The 18,987-nt window shown below is 31.3% G+C and overlaps 1 protein-coding gene across 4 annotated transcripts in view; it reads left to right on the forward strand.

Moving 5' to 3' along the window:
• The window catches only part of LOC142321948 (histone-lysine N-methyltransferase, H3 lysine-79 specific-like), a 190,223-nt gene that overhangs the window by 48,360 nt on the left and 122,876 nt on the right, over positions 1-18,987 (forward strand). For all 4 annotated transcript variants that reach the window (XM_075360491.1, XM_075360492.1, XM_075360494.1 and 1 more), the window contains exons 3-4: positions 6,474-6,548; positions 8,933-8,996. In XM_075360491.1, coding sequence (XP_075216606.1) covers positions 6,474-6,548; positions 8,933-8,996 — 139 coding nt within the window. The remainder of the gene's footprint in view (positions 1-6,473; positions 6,549-8,932; positions 8,997-18,987) is intronic.

The raw sequence follows: 18,987 nt of genomic DNA on the forward strand, positions 1-18,987 counted from the left end.
AGATCAGAGGCACTAGCTTTCAGGAAATTTCTAGATCTCTATTTTATAGTTAAATAGTTTTATCCTTATTAAGTGATTTAATACACCCACTACTCTATAATAAGTTTGTTAATGAGCTTTTTAATTTTGCTGTTGTGTCGAAAACACATCTTCAACGTCGAGTAAAGAATTCTTAAAGATTTAGTTAGGATTTCACGTCCGTGAATCCAAGAACTTTTTAAAAATTGTGTGTCATTTTTGAAGTGCTATTTTTACTTCCTTGTACGAAGTAAAGTAAGTATTGTAATCGCGAAAAATTTCGGTTTTCAGATTTCAACGGAAATATCTATTTTGACCATCCCTGAACCCATTTTGACTAGTTTCGGGGTGACGTCTGTACGTATGTACCTCGCATAACTCAAAAACAATTAGCCCTAGAATGTTGACATTTTGTATTTAGGACTGTTGCAACACCTAGTTGTGCACCTCCCCGTTTGATTGCAATCGATTCGGCCAAAAATATGTATACAGTCAGACCTCTAAATAAAGCGAGGTTTCAGTTTCGAAACTTTGGATTTTTTACTTTTTCTTAACTGCAGTAATAAGCCCTCGTTGAGAGCATTTCAACAATATATCATAAGTGGTACTTATTTTCATTGGTTCCAGAGTTATAGTCAAATAAAATTTTAATTAATGAAATTTTTGATCTTACAAGGGGAAGACACATCAGTTCGAACTCGACTTCATATACATATATTTTTTAATTAAAAAAAAATTAAATGTATTGATTTATTTATAATTATTAACCCCTGATTGTAATAAAAATTTACATAAATAATAATTCAGTAATAAAAAAAAATCGTAAGTTATTAATGAAATAAAATTTTATGTACTTTTCATTTTAATTCAAACATTTCTACAATCTGAGATTAATAATTATTAATAAATCAATATATATTTAAATTTTAAAATTAAAAAAAATTTGTACGTATATAATGTCGGATTCGAACCGACGTGTGCTTGGTTACGGATCCGACACGTTCTCACTTACACCACATATCTGCTTGAGCGACGTGAAACAAAATTAATATATAAAATAATCGGGAAATTTTTAGGGCCATTTTTCTGTGCAACTGTCCACTTTATTGAAGAATTGGATGATCGTATCTCACTTTCAAATGAGATAAGCTAAAATGAAGTTCAGAAAAAAATGTTTGTATGTAATTTAATAGGCGTACAAGGAAATCATGTAATGTCCACATCACATTTTTTTGAAAGAATTTATTTTTTAAGGATAATTATTTCAATCTATTATGATCGTCGAGGACTAAAACCTTCTCGGTTTGGTAAAAATTATAAAACCGGTTTTAGATATATTTATGAATATATGTATATTGTTTGATTCCTTTTTAAATATCTATAATTGCGTTGATGTTATGCACCTTACAAAGATCGTTTGTTTTGTTGTTTCAAGGAAAGCGTTCGATATTTTTATGGTTTTTTTACAGATTAAAATTTTTATACAGATTATTTATGCTGCTTTTGTTTTATTTTGTAGACTAATGTCCACAAAATATGAATAATAATAATAATAATATTATGCGTAATAATAATAATAATAATAAATTATTATTCATTCCATGCAGCCTGACAAAGAATTTAAATTGAAGTCAGGAATGGAACTCGTGTATAGAATTTCTTAATCAGGTTTTCTATTCGAGTTTATTACTAATTTTATATTTAAGGTTTTGTACTAGTTCACAAAAACATAATGCTGCATTTAACCATTTTTTTTGTTTTATTATTTTTTTGTTAATTTTTGACAAATCCTTAGTATTCCCCCGGTAATGTTAAAACTGTTTTTTGTTTTAAAGTTAGGCTCATATCTCTTCCAGTTTCATTTTTAGGATTGATTATTGTACAGTAAACTTATTGCTTTATTCGTTTTGTGTTTTGTGTTTCGGTCGTTTTGTGTTTTTATTATTAAAATTCATAAAAAAATACAAATTCACTTAAATGATGATCGTTGAAAAATATATTGCTGTTATTACTATAGACAATTGCTTCTCGTTTTTTTTTTTTTTTTTTTTTTTTTTTTATGAAGTAATATAATATTGTTAGCTCCGTTACTTTGTATTTAATAGACCGCTTTCGTAATTTTTAATATCTTTACTAGGGAATAGGGTCACGCGGTCAGACGCTTGTTTCTATTTCCTAGCTTTATTTGTCGTAGTTGTTAATGAACGTAGTACTTTTATTGACATTGATAATAGACGTTTTAAGTTTCAAGTTCGTTTGTTGGTAGTGAGTAGCATTATTCTTAGATTCATTAAATTTCAGTTTTATTTAATTATAAAGTGAAGACATATTCACATTGTATCTCAATATGCAAATCGTTTAATAATAAATATTATAGAATTAGCCTGTTCAGACGGTTTGTGAGCAACTACAAGATACTAACATGAAAATAAGATAGTATGTAATGTTGTGTTTAAGCTTCTATTTTATTGAAATATTAGGAAGAATTGGAACACAGATTTTCTTATAGTCCTAAATACAATATAATTGTATGGAGATTTTATTTTTCTGTAAGGGATATTTTTTCTTCGTTGTAAGCTACTTAAAAAATTTTTCATTTGAAGTTTTGCATTTTATTACGCGTCCACGAAAAATTTCTTTGTGTTCAAGTTATGAATTTACTTTCAGACTAGCATTATAAATTCTTATTTCTATTGTTAATTTTTACGTTTAAAGATTAGGCGTATGTCCATTGTTGTGTGCGTAGTAGTAGCAGCACTCGTATAGGTATAGAAGCGTATATTTATTTTAGGTGGACGGATGCGGGCATTGTGAGAGTGCTAATCTGTTGTTTTTAAGTCCGTGGTGGTGACGTAAAGCGGTCGACGACCTAAGTGATGTAGGCGTCTGGTTTCAAGGTCGACTGTTATCCCCTCTACCCTGTCAATAGTATCAACCGCGTAGCCGAATTTCTTCGTGGGAACAAGCTGCATTCTCTTGCTAATTGGGCAGGTATCGCTGAATCTATGTTTAATTTAGCTTTACATACTTCTTTTCGCCATTGTTACTCGCTATCGATCATCGGGTATAGGTCTAAATCTTTTAATTAATAATGCTTTAAATGAAAATTGTAAAAAATTATTTAAGTTCTATAATAGAATAAAAAAGTTAGGACTTGGGGTATACAAGCTAAAAAAAAGCAATTAGTTAAGATATACCGTAAAGAAATTGTTAAGATGACATAAGAACATAGTGTTTTGCCATAACAAGCTCGACACCATATGTTGCTTTTTTCTTTCAGTATCGAGTAATTTCCAGTTTTTCAAATTTTCTTGCCCTATGATTAACCAATGACGACGTTTCTTCTCTGAAATGTTATCGTTATCCGTTCAGCAGTTAATTCAAGCCTTAATAATCAGTCCATACAGTTTTTCCATTAATATGCCTATTCATCCAGTTTCAAACATCTGTATTTAATTTTCTTATTCATTATGCCCACGATTTATTTGTTACTCGTTATGTACGAGGTGGACCTCGTAGTTGAATTTTTTTAGTCGAACAATTTATTTAATTACAATAATATTGGAATCGATGGCCTTCTACTGTAAAACGAAGCTTTACTTTATTATTAATGGTTGAAATATTTACACTTAAAAGTGTAAATAAATAAACATTAATAAAACCAAAACAACAGTAAAGTTGTAGGTCTTTGCGTTTGTTATTTATTATCATGCAATGGACAAATAATTTTACGTGAAAAGAGTTACCTAAGATTTCTTTTTTGGGGGTAATTTATAATGAAGTTTTATTGTAAAATTATCATTGTATTGAAATAAATCAAAAAGGTTTTAAAAATTCAAAAAATCTGTATTTCTTCTACTTTCCCATCTCTGAAATCACCTTCCAAGAAACGTTTTTGATTTTTCTACGTTTTTACTATGTTAAATGGGAGAAACTAAAATAAATAACACTAAAAAATGTACAACCAGTAAAAAGTTACCTAAGATTTCTTTTTTGGTGGTGGTAGGGGGTGAATATGATGATGAAATTTTATTGTAATATTATTACTAAAAGTTTATTAATTTTATCTTAATGATGTAAAAGTTTAAGTAAACAAAAAAAAATTAATTCGAAAAATCCTTAATTTTAAACCTTGATTGTCCTGTCCACACCCATTATGGGCCCCAAAATATTTTTTTTTTTTTTTAGTCGCTTTATGCCTACAAAGACATAAAATATAGCTTTTTTCGATTTTTTGGCAAGGAGGATTTTAGAGGAATTTTTTTAATAAGATAAACATACACGCATGTTATAGCTTAATATAAATTGAGGTTATGTTTGCAGAACTTTGAGAAAATTGACCCCCAAAAATCACCTCGACCCTCTCCTCCAATAGATATTAACACCAAAATTTGACCAACAATTGCCCTATATACACGTGTCTTTGTACAAAATTATGTCATGTTCAAGTGAATTTTTTAGTATTCAATTTGATGAATCAACAGATGTGGCAAACATTTTTCTCAGTTCTTATATTTTTGTGAAGTATGAATACGATAGAGACAGATCAATAAAAAAGAATATATTGTTTTGCAAATCAATACCTGGTAATACAACAGGACAACGATTTCTTTTTATGAAGCTACTAAAACTATAACATAGATTGGACAAAATGTATTGCAGTATGTAGTGATGGTGCAAAGGCGATTACAGGAAAGAACAGTGTATTCAGAAAAAAATTAAAAGATCGTCTCCGCCCTATATATAAGACGATCTTTTAATTTTGTAGAATAAATAAACGCACTGTTTCCTTGACAGTCATACTCGTGTCACAAAAAAATATGGCGGAAAATTCTTTTTAAAGTGTGAAATAGGTTAATTTTATTAAAATTCGACCATTACAGAATAGGATGCTAAACTGTGCTATAAATGGGCCAAAAAAATCTCTTCTTTTCCATATAGAAGTCTGATGGTAAATAAAATGTTAGGTTGTAAAGAGTAGTACCCTATTTGATTTGTGTTTGAATGAATAAGTGATGGTGTAAGTTATCTTCTTAGCAAAATGTATTTATGAAAAAAATGAGTGTAATTTTTACCACAAAGTGACCTTTATTCAACGCATTCTGTTGGTTTTTTTTTAATTTTCAACATCGGTACGCAGCTAGAGTTAATTTATTAAAAAATAAAAACAAACTCGTTATTTAATTTAAAAAAAAAAAAATTCATTAAATGTGTAGAATATACACACGCGAATTTTTCTTTCTATTAAAATCTAATTTTTAAGCGAGATCTTTGTATTATTTTATAATATTATAAATAAATATGTTAATGATGCTATCTTCGGATAGTTCTGAACTCTGTATTTGACTTTTGTTTTTCAGAAAGTGTTCTACTTGTTTGATACCTTTTTTTCCTAAGCCGTAGTCTGCTTTCTTATAATTTGGCTAATATACATTACTGTATCGTTTTATTTTTATATGTTACTCATTTTTTGCTTTATGATATCGCCACATAAGCTTGAAGATTTGCGTGGGATATGGAAATGGAATCTTTTAGCGTATGAAAAATTAAATGCCTGACCGGGATTCGAACACGGAACCTCCAGATGGAAGGTCGAAATGCTACCACTCGGAAAAATAAACAAAATAAATGCTACATGCGGAAAAATATGTTTGTTATACTGTATGAGTGCGTGTTAGGTGCCGTTACCGCATAACACCTCTAAAAATTGCATTGCCATCCTTTGAAATTGTAACCACCACGTGCCGGGATTTGTAGGAATTGCAAGGCGTGAAGTGGTTTCCTGTTACCTTTTTTACCGAGTCGTCGAGTGTATTCTTTTGTAACTGGACGCTAAACCTACCTAAATGAAGGTTCTGCTCAGCCTTAAAAGTGATACTTTCATTTCATAACCCTTCATTTACACGCTATGTATGATGTACACCCGTCGATGTACGCGCTATCTGAACATCATAACTTTGAGCGAAAGCATATCTGTCAATGCCACTTGTACTTCGGGGTTTCACTTGCGTTGCAACGATTAGAGGTATTAGGGCGGACCGTAAGTATTAGTTAAGCAACGGATTTATGTACCCCCCACCGTTTCGTGAAATACGTTCAGAATATTAAATTTGATGGGATAGATAATATTTTTTTAGTTTTAATTTATATTTATTTGTGTTTTTAATACTGTTATTTGTTTCAATAGAAATTTCTTCTGTGATGTTTGTCAATTTGGTTTATTAGTCTTATTGACAAATCATCAATCATCCTTTTCTTATGGGGTTAAAGTTTTAATTGCCGAATTGTTTCTTTCGTCAAGACGGAACTTCCTACTTTCTATTTTATTAAGACTATAATGATTTCCGGTTTGTTTACCCCTTAGATAATAAATAATGTAGTGTCCTGGATGTAGAATTTATGTTGTGCCTATTTATGTTTTGTTTTAATTATTTTCATTGTTTTTTTCATTTCAGATGGGTTTGCGAAGATTTCCCAGAATTAAAACTGCCATTGGAAAATAACATTCTCAGTGACTATGACACCAAAAAGTAAGGATAACTTTGAAGTATTTTGTAAGTGTAAGAGTTAGTTTTATGCAATTTCAGTCCTAAAATATCAGAACTGGAGTGGGGAGGACTCTTTATTGCCTACACATTTGAGTATTGCCAGCCGATGTTGAGCATTGGATTTTGAACAAGCTTGCGTAATCGTTTGTTGTTTTTTAAAATGCGGTTTACTGTTGAAGAGCATGTATGCGTGATGGAAACCTTTTTAGACGAAATTTCATGTTGTGTATCGGCGAAAGTTCAGGGAGAAATTTGAAAAGGAAGCACCACTGAAGAGGTGATATTCAGAAGTTAGTTAAAAGCATTTCATGAAACAGATTCGGTGTCAGACCAGAAACGTGCCCGACACAGGTCGTACAGGACATTAAAGCGGCAGTTACAAGATCTTATTAATCTTTACAGAGACTAAAGTGGGAAAAGAACATTTCATTTGGTTCAGTTCACATTACAGCGAGGAGAATACCGTTCAGTCCACGCTGCAGTCGAGGAGAATGCAGATTTTCCATGAGCTAACTATTAATGCTGATTATACTAAAAAGGTTTACTACTGTCAATGGTTCAACTTCATTAGAGGCGGCAACACTGGCATTTTAGATCAAGTGTAGTTTCACCTTGGTGGGTGTGTTAGTAGTCAGAACTTCCGGACCTGGGTACCGAAAAGCCGCACATTTTCTTTGAATCTCCCTCCCTTACACTCGCATAAAATAGGCGTATGGTGTGCGGTTTCAAGGCGATGAATAATAGGATCCTTGTTTTTTGCAAAAAAACTGTGGGTACTACCTTCTACCAAGAAATTATCCAACTGTTGATAGCCTTACTACAAGTAAGATGAGCGTGACTGCTGGTTGCAACAGGACAGCGCCAATTGCCATACTGCTCGCTCTACTATGGAGATGCTACAGGATTTTTTCGTTGGAGGAATCATTTCTAAAGGATTGTGGCCACCAAGATCACCTAATCTGACTAGTCCAGACTTCTTTCTGTGGGATTACTTAAAAGATATTGTTTATAGGAGCAATCCACACATCCTGCAGGAAGACAAACATTACCAATGCGTTCCAGGAAATAGACAGGTACAGCTAACAAGAGTAGCCAAGAACATGGTCAAACGTGTTGACAAGTGCAGAAAAGTGGATGGACATAATTTTCAACACCTGTAAATTATTATGCGTTTGCCAATAAACTACTATTTATATACTAAACTGAATTATTGGTTCCCTTTTAAGTTTAACACTATACGGCCCACTTGATACTTTTATTTTTGATTGTTAAGTTCATATTAAACTTAGCCTAACATTTTTTTTTTCAGTTTGTATTACGATTAAATATGCATAATGTTTTTTTTATCTTGCGAGTAGTTCAAATGCTCGTAATTCAACTAGTGCGGTTTGTTATTTTTGTTTCAATTTTGTATTTTTATTCATAATTTTAAAACACGCGTTTGGATGTAAGAATGTAATTTTTAAAAGCTCTAGCACTCTGTGTAAAGTTCGTACTGTCTTTTGTTCTTACGTTTTCGATCTCAGGAAATGGGCTATTTTTAGATTTGTTGGTACTCTGTAACGTTAACATACGGCCTTGAATGCGATGCATAATATGATGATGAATTCTAATTATGTATAAGCTATTTAATCATCTAAGTATTTAACTGGAAAAAGATTACTCGCTTATTTTGAATATTACTTGCTACATAAATGATTGTGCAACAGATTAACATTTTCTTGGTATTTCTTTTTAATATTGCTCATATTATGATTCAGATTTGGTTTTTTTTTTACACCTACCTCCTTAATGAAAAATAATAAAATGTTTAATTTTTTAATAAAGAATATAGATTAGGCTTTACAAAAATAAGTTCAATTTTTTTCTGATGAATTGATTTTTCACTTTATTTTCAAAATGTAACATTATTTAAAGAATATAATATTTTATTTTGAATCTTAAAAATAAAAAATTATTCGGTTTTTGTTTCTGTAGATTAAACAATTGAAAATCTGTTGGCAAAAGATGAAATTAAAAAATTTCCCGCTAGATCTTGGGATGGTAATGATTTTCAAACAAGATGTGACCGGATAACTATATTTTTACTGTTAGACTTTGCTCCCTTTAATTAATTTTTTCTTCTCTTATATCAGTCAAAAAATTGTTTTTAAGTATATAGTTAAATCTTATTTATTCGTATTTAAATTTTTAAACAAATTAAAAATCACTTAAGTAAACTGTATCAGATCTGATAATTTTTCCTTGTTAATAATTATGTGGGCGGACGGTATGTGAAATATTTAAAGGAATTTCTTTATTAATTTTAGCGGTTTGTTTTTTATTTGTTGTACAATGGATATTAATATGTATTTTTTTTCTTACAGCTATGCGAGCATGAAGTTGCTTTGTGACCGGTTTAACAGGGCCATCGACAGTATGGTTGCTATGGTCAGTAAACTGTGTGTTATCATCGTTTTCTTGTGCTTGTTTTTGCATGTACATTTGCCGTAGGTATGCTTATGCCCTTTGGAAAAAAGTAAAATGTTTTAAAAAATTGTTAATTTCCTTTAATAATTTTTTTTTTTAATTTTTCACTTTATTTTTATTACGTTTTATCTGTATTTTAAATTTAATTGATTTGTGGTTATCGCGCTCTTGTATTACTTGGTCTTTTTTGTTGTAATTTCTGTGTGAAAACAAATAATTTTATTTTAATATTCCCAAATGTGTGCTTTTAGTTACTGTATTTATTTGAAATGTACTTCTGCGTAATGCAACCAAAACACTTTACGGTTTCATGAATTGGAAATTTTCGTTTTAGGTCTTCTATATGTTTTTTTAAAAGCTTTATAGAACCCAATTTAAGGCTGTTATCGTACTATAAGGCAGAATTTAAAATATTTTTATTATTCCTAATGTGTAGGTTGCAATCTCTGTTGTACTGTTGCAACTAATGAACAATAAACTACTCCCTGTGACCCAGTGAGATGAGGATAATATGTATGTAAAGGAGGAGGTGTAGTCTTGTACTGATTCAGGCCAACCGTTCCTGATTTGTGTGGTTAATCGAACCTCAACGAAAAAAGTACACGGTACCATGTCTAGTATTTAAATCCGTATAAAAGTAACCAACTTTAACTAGAATTTGAACCTCAGCACCTTCGTCTTCGAAATACGTCTGTGAAACAAGTGATTTGCGACAAGTTTACCGCTAGACTAGCCCGCTGGACTAAGTTAAAATATGTATTATTTGAATTGCTATATTCATTAGTTTTTAAATAAAGAAAATTAATAATATTCGCGTTATGATTTAATTAGAGAAGTAGTTTTTCCAGTCATTCCTTTACCATTGGACTTCCCAGTTTATTAGTGGATTTTTCCTTTACGCAAATTGTTGAGGTGATTCTATACTTTATTGATTACATCGCTACACACTAACATTTGATGTTATTATATAAAAATGTTTATGTAGTGGTGTTTCATTTGTAAGTTCTGGATTCTCTCCAGAAAATTCCCGTCTGTCGTCTTACTTTACGTGAAAGATTCGCTAACTGGCGTGAGACCTTCCGGAGAGTTATATTTTTTGCTAGAATTACAAATAGATTACTCATCACTGCATACTATTGTTTTTCTTTGTATTGTTTTTACACGATTTCTGCTTACTATACATATTCGCTTTTTGTCATTATCTTAGTATTCGTTTATCTCAGTATTCGTTTATCTTTTGTCCAGTCGTGCGATTTTTAAATATCACGAGCTTTTAACATTAAGGTTTCAATAGTGACATATATCTAAAATTAGAATAATATTTAAGATTCTGGTTTAAAAATCATTGTTGTTTATACACTACCCTAATTTTAGCGTGGCTATTACGGTTAGAGGTAACTAGGAAGTATATGAACATGACTTATCGGTCGGAATCAGCTGATCTGCTCTAAGGTCATTTTTTTGGAAAACCAGCGATCAAACTACATAATTAACTTAGAATTTCAAATTAAATGTTCCTATACTCTGATTTGAACCGGTGTTATACAGTATCACAGAACCGTGTTGTAATGTATGATTGTCGACAATGCTAACTATTTACCTAATCAAGGATTTTTATTTAGTTTAGGTGAAAAACAAAAAACCCTTAACGGAATATGCAATATTATTTTTTTGATTTGTAGAATTTATTGGGTTTAATCTGAAATTCGATAATCCCTTGAAAAAGTGTCCCTCGCACATATTGTGTTCGTGATCGATATTTTTAATTTCAATAATGTCGTTACACCAATTTATTAAAAATTAATTTACAAAAGTTTATAATTTCGATGAGGTTTGTTTACATAAAAATTTTGTGTATGCAGATTGTTACATTGTTATGTTTCCTTGACATATTGTTTAATTTTCATTACGTTTATTTTATTAAAATAAAATCCCTGTTTATAGTTACAACTCTGAACTATTTTGCAGAGTAATGTTATCGATTGATTGAAATTACAGTAAATACTATTTTTCTTTCTCAACATGCGCTGTTTGTTTGTTTAACATCTGCAATGCAGTTACCTTAAAAGCTGAACGACCGTTATAATTTTTTTAAATATTTATACGACCTGCTAGTTGTTAATCAATTTCATTTTATTTTGTAGAAGTTCGTGTAGAATTCCTGTCGGTCTGATGCAATCACGTAATAAAAATTGTGTTGTGCTGTAATTGAACGAAATTACGTACGGTCTCTCGCTATTGTCGTATCGTATACAGTAATATTGGTATTTATTGACGAATCGAAATTAAGCTTTGCGGCGTTATTATTATAACGTATAGTATTAATAATCATTTGAGTCTTAAACCGCAGCTTTTTTGTTTGATTTCGTAGAAATTAATCATTGCTATGTTTTAACTGAGCAAATATTTGCTTTGAAACAATAATTTTATCATATACTGTATTTTTAAAAATTAAAATTATTTCCGTTTTCTTTTTTAAGGAAGGACCCTTCAGATTTTTATTTAAAAAAAAATCAAAAATAGTTTAGATTAATGCAAAAATGTCTAACGCCTTTATAAAAAGCCGGTCACAGTCTTAGGTTAATGAATTAGATTACTTTATTGAAGGCATCTTAGGTTAATGAATTAGATTACTTTATTGAAGGCACTTACGATTATCGGTCTTTTAAATTAATTCTGCCGACAACGTGGTTGCTTTTTTAAAAACGTATTTTTTTAATGAATCTAATTCATCTTATTAAAAAAAAACACACATATACATGCTGCGTGGTGTGCTTCTTATACCGTATTCAGGTTCAGGTCCCTTGGGCAACTGCCCAGTCTGCCCGTATATATAGCAGCTTTTGTCCGTTTGTAGTCTATTTACGTAAGAGTTCGTTAGTGTCTGTCTAAAAATTGACCCAAGTTTTGAAATTTTGGCTAAAACGTTTTCTTTGTTTTCTGTAGTCGTACTTATTATAAACTGAGATTGAATTAATTAAAGTTTGAAAAAAGTTTTATATTAACAAAAATCAAAATTTTTTTTTAATATAGGTATAAACCGATTTGAATTAATTTTATTTTTGTAATAAGAACTTTGTTAAAAGTTTTACACCATGTAAAAAACAAAAAAAAATCTTTGTTGCATGTTTGAATTAGCTTTATCTCGTTGAAATGTGACCGATCTTCTTTCTTAACCTTTTTGTTTACTAGGTATGGATATACATATCTTTTGAAACATGTTTGTATACTAATTCAAATGTATACTGAACCCCTTTAATTCACAGTTTTCCAGGTTCTTATAACTTTTGTCCGATATCCCCCCTCTTTTTTTTTAATAATCTGATATACAATCGGTAGTAGTTTTTCTAATGAAGAAATTTAAAACGATCTCGTGTTTTTATATTTTAATTTTTTCTCGTTTCCTTCAACGAAGAAACAAAAATCTTCACTTTTTGTTGATCGCGCCCTAAATTTTCGCTAAAGCTCATTTACATTGGATTTTTGAAGATTAATAAAATGTTAGGCTGGAATGTATGTTTGTTTCACACGTACTCATATTCTCCTTCATGTTCTCATAGGGTATATATGTGGGGAGTAGTGTAGAAGATTAACATTATCTTCCGGAGGTAGACAGTTCGAGGCGACTGGACAGTTTATTTTTTAACGTTAATGGCTCTCTTCAGTACTGTCTCTCTATCTCCATTTTATTACACCACTGTGTTACTCAATTTTGTTGGAACGCAAGCATCCATTTTGCTTGGGGCCGCATGTCAGCAAAGCTGGCCTCGATATCTAGATTCAATCGATCAGTCAGGACGTAAATAAAAAATTCCTTAATTTATTTGAGAAAATTCAAAAACTTTAAATTTTGTGTGAATTCACTCTGTTCTAATAAATTTGTAACTTATGGCCTCTTTTCTTCGGTACATGTGTTGATTTTTCGGTTCCATTTTCAAATTTTGCTTATTAAGGATTACAATCGATTCCGTTTAAGTTTATTTTAAACGCTACTATTTACATACATTTTCTTATTTTTTTAATTTCTAGAATAATATTTTAATCGTTATCGTTTGTAATTAAATAATTATTTTTAAATGACATGTTGTTTTCGATGTTTATAGTTTTATTTTCAAGTATAATATTTTACAGAGCATTCATTTTTGTAATATTTATTCCTTTTTGAATTGAGTACGGTTGGTTTAACAGTTATTAGGGACAAGGGAAGCAATTTTAGCGCTCATATTAATAGTAGAAGGAAAATTAAAGAAAAACAAGCCAACATACTTGGCATTTATAGACCTAGAAAAGGCATTTGATAACACAGACTAGAATAAAATTTTCAGCATTTTAAAAAATGTAGGGTTCAAGTATAGAGATACAAGAACAATTGCTAACATTTATAGGAACCAAACTGCAACAGTAATAATCGAAGAACATAAGAAAGAAGCCGTAATAAGAAAGGGAGTCCGACAAGGATGTTCCCTATCCCCGTTACTTTTTAATCTTTACATAGAACAAGCAATTAATGATGGTAAAGAACTATTTAGATCCGGAGTAACAGTACAAGGTGAAAAGATAAAGATGCTACGATTTGGTAATTTGCTACGATTAGTAATTCGAGCCGAGATTAAAAAACATTTAGAAGAAACAATGAATGGCATTGATGAAGTCCTACGCATGAAAATAAACAACAACAAAACGGAAATAATGAAATGTAGGAGAAATAATGTAGATGGACCACTGAACATAAAAATAGGAAGAGAAAAGATTACGGAGGTAGAAGAATTCTGTTATTTGGGAAGTAGAATTATAAAAGATGGACAAAGCAGGAGCGATATAAAATGCCGAGTAGCACAGGCGAAACGAGCTTTCAGTCAGAAATATAATTTGCTTTCATCAAAAAGTAATATAAACGTTAGGAAAAGATTTTTGAAAGTATATGTTTGGAGCGTAGGTATATGAAAGTGAAACTAGGACGATCGGATTACCCGAGAAGAAAAGATTAGAAGCTTTTGAAATGCGATGCTACAGGAGAATGTTAAAAATCAGATGGGTGGATAAAGTGACAAATGAAAAGGTGTTGTGGCAAATTGATGAAGAAATAGGCACGTGGAAAAATATAGTTAAAAGAAGAGATAAACTTATAGGTCACATATTAAGGCATCCTGGAATAGTCGCTTTAATATTGGAGGGACAGGTAGATGGGAAAAATTGTGCAGTAAGGCAAAGTTTGGAATACGTAAACAAATTGTTAGGGATGTAGGATGTGGGTGGTACCAAAAGAAAGAATTAGAATTTTTTTCTATTCCATTTGTTATTTTTTGTCTTCGGTTGTGTTTCGAGTTTCCACGATTGTAGGATACTATTAGTCATTTGCGCTGGTGCTATAATAACTTATCGGATTACATTTTTAAGGAGTTCATATTAAAATAAGTTTTTTGATTGGCTCTGATTTATATAAGGTCTACGTGTCTCAACTACAAGAATCGATTAATTTATTAATGATAAAATACTGTGTCGTTTTAGAATTGCAGTTGTCGGTAGGAGGCATCATACCGCAATTATCACGATGGTGTATGCAATCAGTCGGTAAGGCAGTGGGTTATAACGCTAGGTTTTAGCTATAGGTAGGTGTACGGATGGAATCGGGAGAGTGGGGTAAGAAGGAGGTTCACCTGGAGCATGCGTCCTGTGATATGTAGAGGGCGTTTACCTCCAAGCGTACTGTACAGCTGGTCAATTCGTCTACTCTTAGCCCGTTAAACTTGCTATCTTTACAATACTTACTAAAATACATAAAGTAAAACGTTCAAACTTTTATCCGAATAATTATTAAATTTTTTTTTACGAATTTTGATTTACGAATTGTTCATAATTTAATTAAATTGGTATCGTAAAATAAAATAAATCTCGTTTTATTTTTACGAAAATATTTTATTCCTCAGAAAAAAAAATTGAAAAAAGAAACACTTGTAGCGTAACTATATATATCTTTTTAATGAGAATTAAGTTTTCTTTATCGTCTTTTTTTAAATTTTTTTTCTTTTTTGAAATATTCCTATTTATTACGGATTTACTATTACCTTAATCATTCAAGTTTATTGTCTTTGAATATTAACGATTTTAAGCCCCATTCTCAACTGTTAATGTAGGTTAGTATTATGTATATTTTCTGTAGATTACATAACTTTTATCTAATTACTTATTGATAATGCCATCCGTTTGATAAAACAAATTTTTTTCATTTTCTAGTTTGATGTATACCAAATGTTTATTACGATTGTTTCGTAATGACGAACGAATCGTGAATTGTTATGAACCCTTACATTTATTTATTTCTTTTCATCATATGATGATTTTAGCACTTAAACGGGCTTACGACAAGTAAATGTACAATTTTTTATTCTGTAATTAATGTAAAATCTGTGGGTACACGAAAAACTATGTACTGTATTGTAAATGTTAAGTATAACAGTTTTTTGGATGGCGTGCATAAAATGTGTTGATAGTAAAAAGCGTTTAGACGTTTTATCATAGATTCGAGATAAGTGGACAAATTTGTAACGTTTCTTGACGCCAGACATTTTTAATCTTTTAACTATAAAATTATTCTGTTTCTTTTGACATTTCTGTTTTAGGTTACGGGTATGTAGGACGTTTATTGATAAGCTAGTTTGATCTTTTATATCTTGCATATTTGTAATAACGGTCTTGTTACTCTGTATTGTAAATTTTAATTTTGTATTCACGTTTTTTTAGTGCTGTTGATGATACATATCTCTGTAGTACGGTTCTACATGTTGTGCAGGTACATAGATGGGAATGAATGATTTTCGCCACCTTGTTATGTTTGTTTATATGTGCAGAAAGGATCTAGGAACCAGATGTAATGTGGTTCATGGTCTCTATCGATGCAGATGACGATTCTTTCATTTTTCCAGTTGAACCGATTCGTTTTTAATATATGTCCGATGATTTTTGGTGGGGTTAACCTGTTTCTGAAGTACCAGGATAAATCCTTTAGCTTCAGTGTAAATCTACCCTTATAATAACTGGTTAAATTTGTTCAACTTATCGATGTTTGGTGGCGTTTGACGTGTATGTCCCATTCTTATTTGCCTGTAAGTTTTGTTTCTTTTGGTATCGTCGACAGCAGTTATTTCAGTACAAGATAAAGAGTTGTCAATTATATAAACAGCTGTACGCAGAGGGCTTTTTGTCTGGGTCCGGAAGTAGTTATTCAGATTAAAAAAATGTAAAATCGTGTAGCTCTTTCAGTCAAAGAAGTCTTTTCCGTGTTTATCTCATATTATTTTTGTTGTTGCGTGCTATTGTTATTCATGCAATAATGGAGTAGAAAATAATAAAAACTGTTCTTGTCATTAAATTCCCATATCTTTATTTGTTATTTATAGAAAAATTAATTTGTCCTTTACAATTTTGGTAATATCCATCACTGTTGTGTCTGAATTGTTATCACTGTTAATGTTAGTCGTTATCACTATAATTCTTAAATTGTTACCACTGTTTGTGTGTGCGCGGTGTGCATGCGTGAACAAAAAAAAAGAGAGAGAGAGAGTGTGAGAGAGACTGCTTGTAAACATCATTTGTTGTAGTAAATATTTTTCGGCTGTACACGACTTCATTATTAATATATGCTATGAAAATTTAACAATTTTTTAAAAGAGGTTTGTAAGTTAGCTGTAGTATTTCATTGGAATTTAAGATCAGTTAAGAACCATGGGAAAATAGTATTGCCGTATTATTAGACACTTGCCATAGATTAAAAAAAAAATTATCCTGAACGTATTTAATATTTATGAATGTAATTCCTTGCGCGTTGATGAATAACTTTGGAATTGTGAACCGGAATAATTAAGTGTACATTTTGTAACGATAGATTTTACATTTTATTGAAATTTTGTCATTATTACCCGAATTTTATAAATTTCTGGATTAATTGACTGTTGTCATAGGGGAAAAAATGTTTTACGGATATTTCGAATTCAAATTGTTGCTTAGTGTGTCATTACGTAGTAAGCAATTTCCACCGAAATACTGTTGTATTCACTTCAATAACCAGAAAAATAGTTATATTTTAATAATTTATAAAATGAATTCATATGTAGCATATATCACGAGAAGATTTATTATTTATATATGCATACATCCCTCTCTACACACATTCATATACATCGGAGTAGTTTTTATTGCTACTATAACTTGACCTTAGAAGTCACTGTGATTATTAGCCGAAAACAGACGTTTGGTATTTACGAAAAATAGGTACTTTATGTATTAATAGTTCTTAAACAGTTCGAACTAAAAGTAATTTTTTTTTACAGTACTAGTTAAGTTTTTTTTTTGTAGAATGATTAAGAATTACATCCACGATTAATTGAATTGAAAAATATTCATATTTAAAAAAAAATTATATATTAGCAACCTGTCGCCATTAGGATACCCGTAACCATATAAGTAACCTTATACGGTTACTTGCGCTTCCCGTCGCGGTCGGGGTATATTTAGCTCAATGTTTGCTTCGTTCGCCCTTTCCGTTTAGCCAGGGGCTCTCTGCCTCTGGACCGTCTTGTGTTCCTTAAACTCGTGATGTAAGATAGTAATGATAAATAAAAATTAAAGCCTGTTCAGTTAAAAAAAAAATCAGTGTATTGTAATTTCTTCAGAAGAACAGTTTGATCAGTACACGACCCGAAACTTTGATCTGAAGGACGCGGATTTCAAAATAGTCGGCCTCCATTTTAAATAAATAAAGTTATAGTTGGTCATCCGTTTTTCGTACGGGTAAAAATGTATTCTTTATCCGCATCTTAGCGTTACCCGGCAAACACCACTAGGAGGTGACCGTACTTCGTTTCTCATTAATGTTTTTAATTTTATGAGTTTTAGTCAATTAACCGAAGACAGATGCTCCAGTCGCGTCGCACATACAGTAGCAGTGGCGGCGGCTTTGTTTGTGTGCCGCTACGCCGTATACCGTATCACCCCTTAAAAAATCGATATTGAAAGAAAACCCGAAAATTATTTTTAGATGTTTATCTGAAGAGTATTTGAAAACCAAAATCGAGTGAATATTTCATTTAATATAGTTGGAAATAGGGAAAATTTGCAATCATCCTTCAATTTTTTTTCCTTTTGTCACCCCTTTCAAGTGAAATCGAATCGAATTTGAAAAATCTGGAAATTGGTTTTTCACTTGAAGATTACACGCCCCAAAAATCAAGTTAATACCTGCACTTGTTACAGAGGTATTAAAAAATAGTAAATTTCGTTGTTAATCCATTTTAACCCTTTAAACTCGAAATTTAAAAAAATCCTTTGCCCCTACACCGTAAGAAGAACGTGAAGAATACACATTTTCATCAATTTATTTTCTGTAGTTTTTGCTAGACGTTGATTATGAATTATACAGGACATGTTTTGTATACATACGATGTATATATGTATACAGTATATATATATATATACACGAGGGTTATTTTTTTTAAGGTCCGATCGGTCACGAAATAAAAACCCGCGCTTAAATTGGATAAACCTTTGCGCATATGTGTTGCGCAGCGTCTCTAGCATGGCCTTCAATCACGCCGCGTCACTTCGTTTAGTTCTGAACACGCAGCTAGCACGTAAACATGTCTACAACAATAGCATCTCCCGCCAAGTGTGAAGTGCGTGCGGTAATTCGATTTCTTCAGGCTGAGGGGTGTAATGCAGCTGAAATTCATCGACAAAATAAGTAGTGTGTACGGTGAAACTTCAATGAGTGACAGCAAAGTGCGAAAATGGTGCAGGAACTTTAAAGCAGGACGTACAGATGTTCATGATGCAGGCGGTCAGGGATGGAAGCGAGTGTCAACCGATGATCTCGTTGAGCGAGTGGATGAGGCAATTCGAGAAAATCGTCGATTCACAATTTCTGTATTGAGTGATTCGTTTCCTGAAATTTCCAGCT

This window comes from Lycorma delicatula, chromosome 3, assembly GCF_047948215.1.
Source record: "Lycorma delicatula isolate Av1 chromosome 3, ASM4794821v1, whole genome shotgun sequence".
In the NCBI taxonomy this organism is placed as follows: Eukaryota; Metazoa; Arthropoda; class Insecta; order Hemiptera; family Fulgoridae; genus Lycorma; species Lycorma delicatula.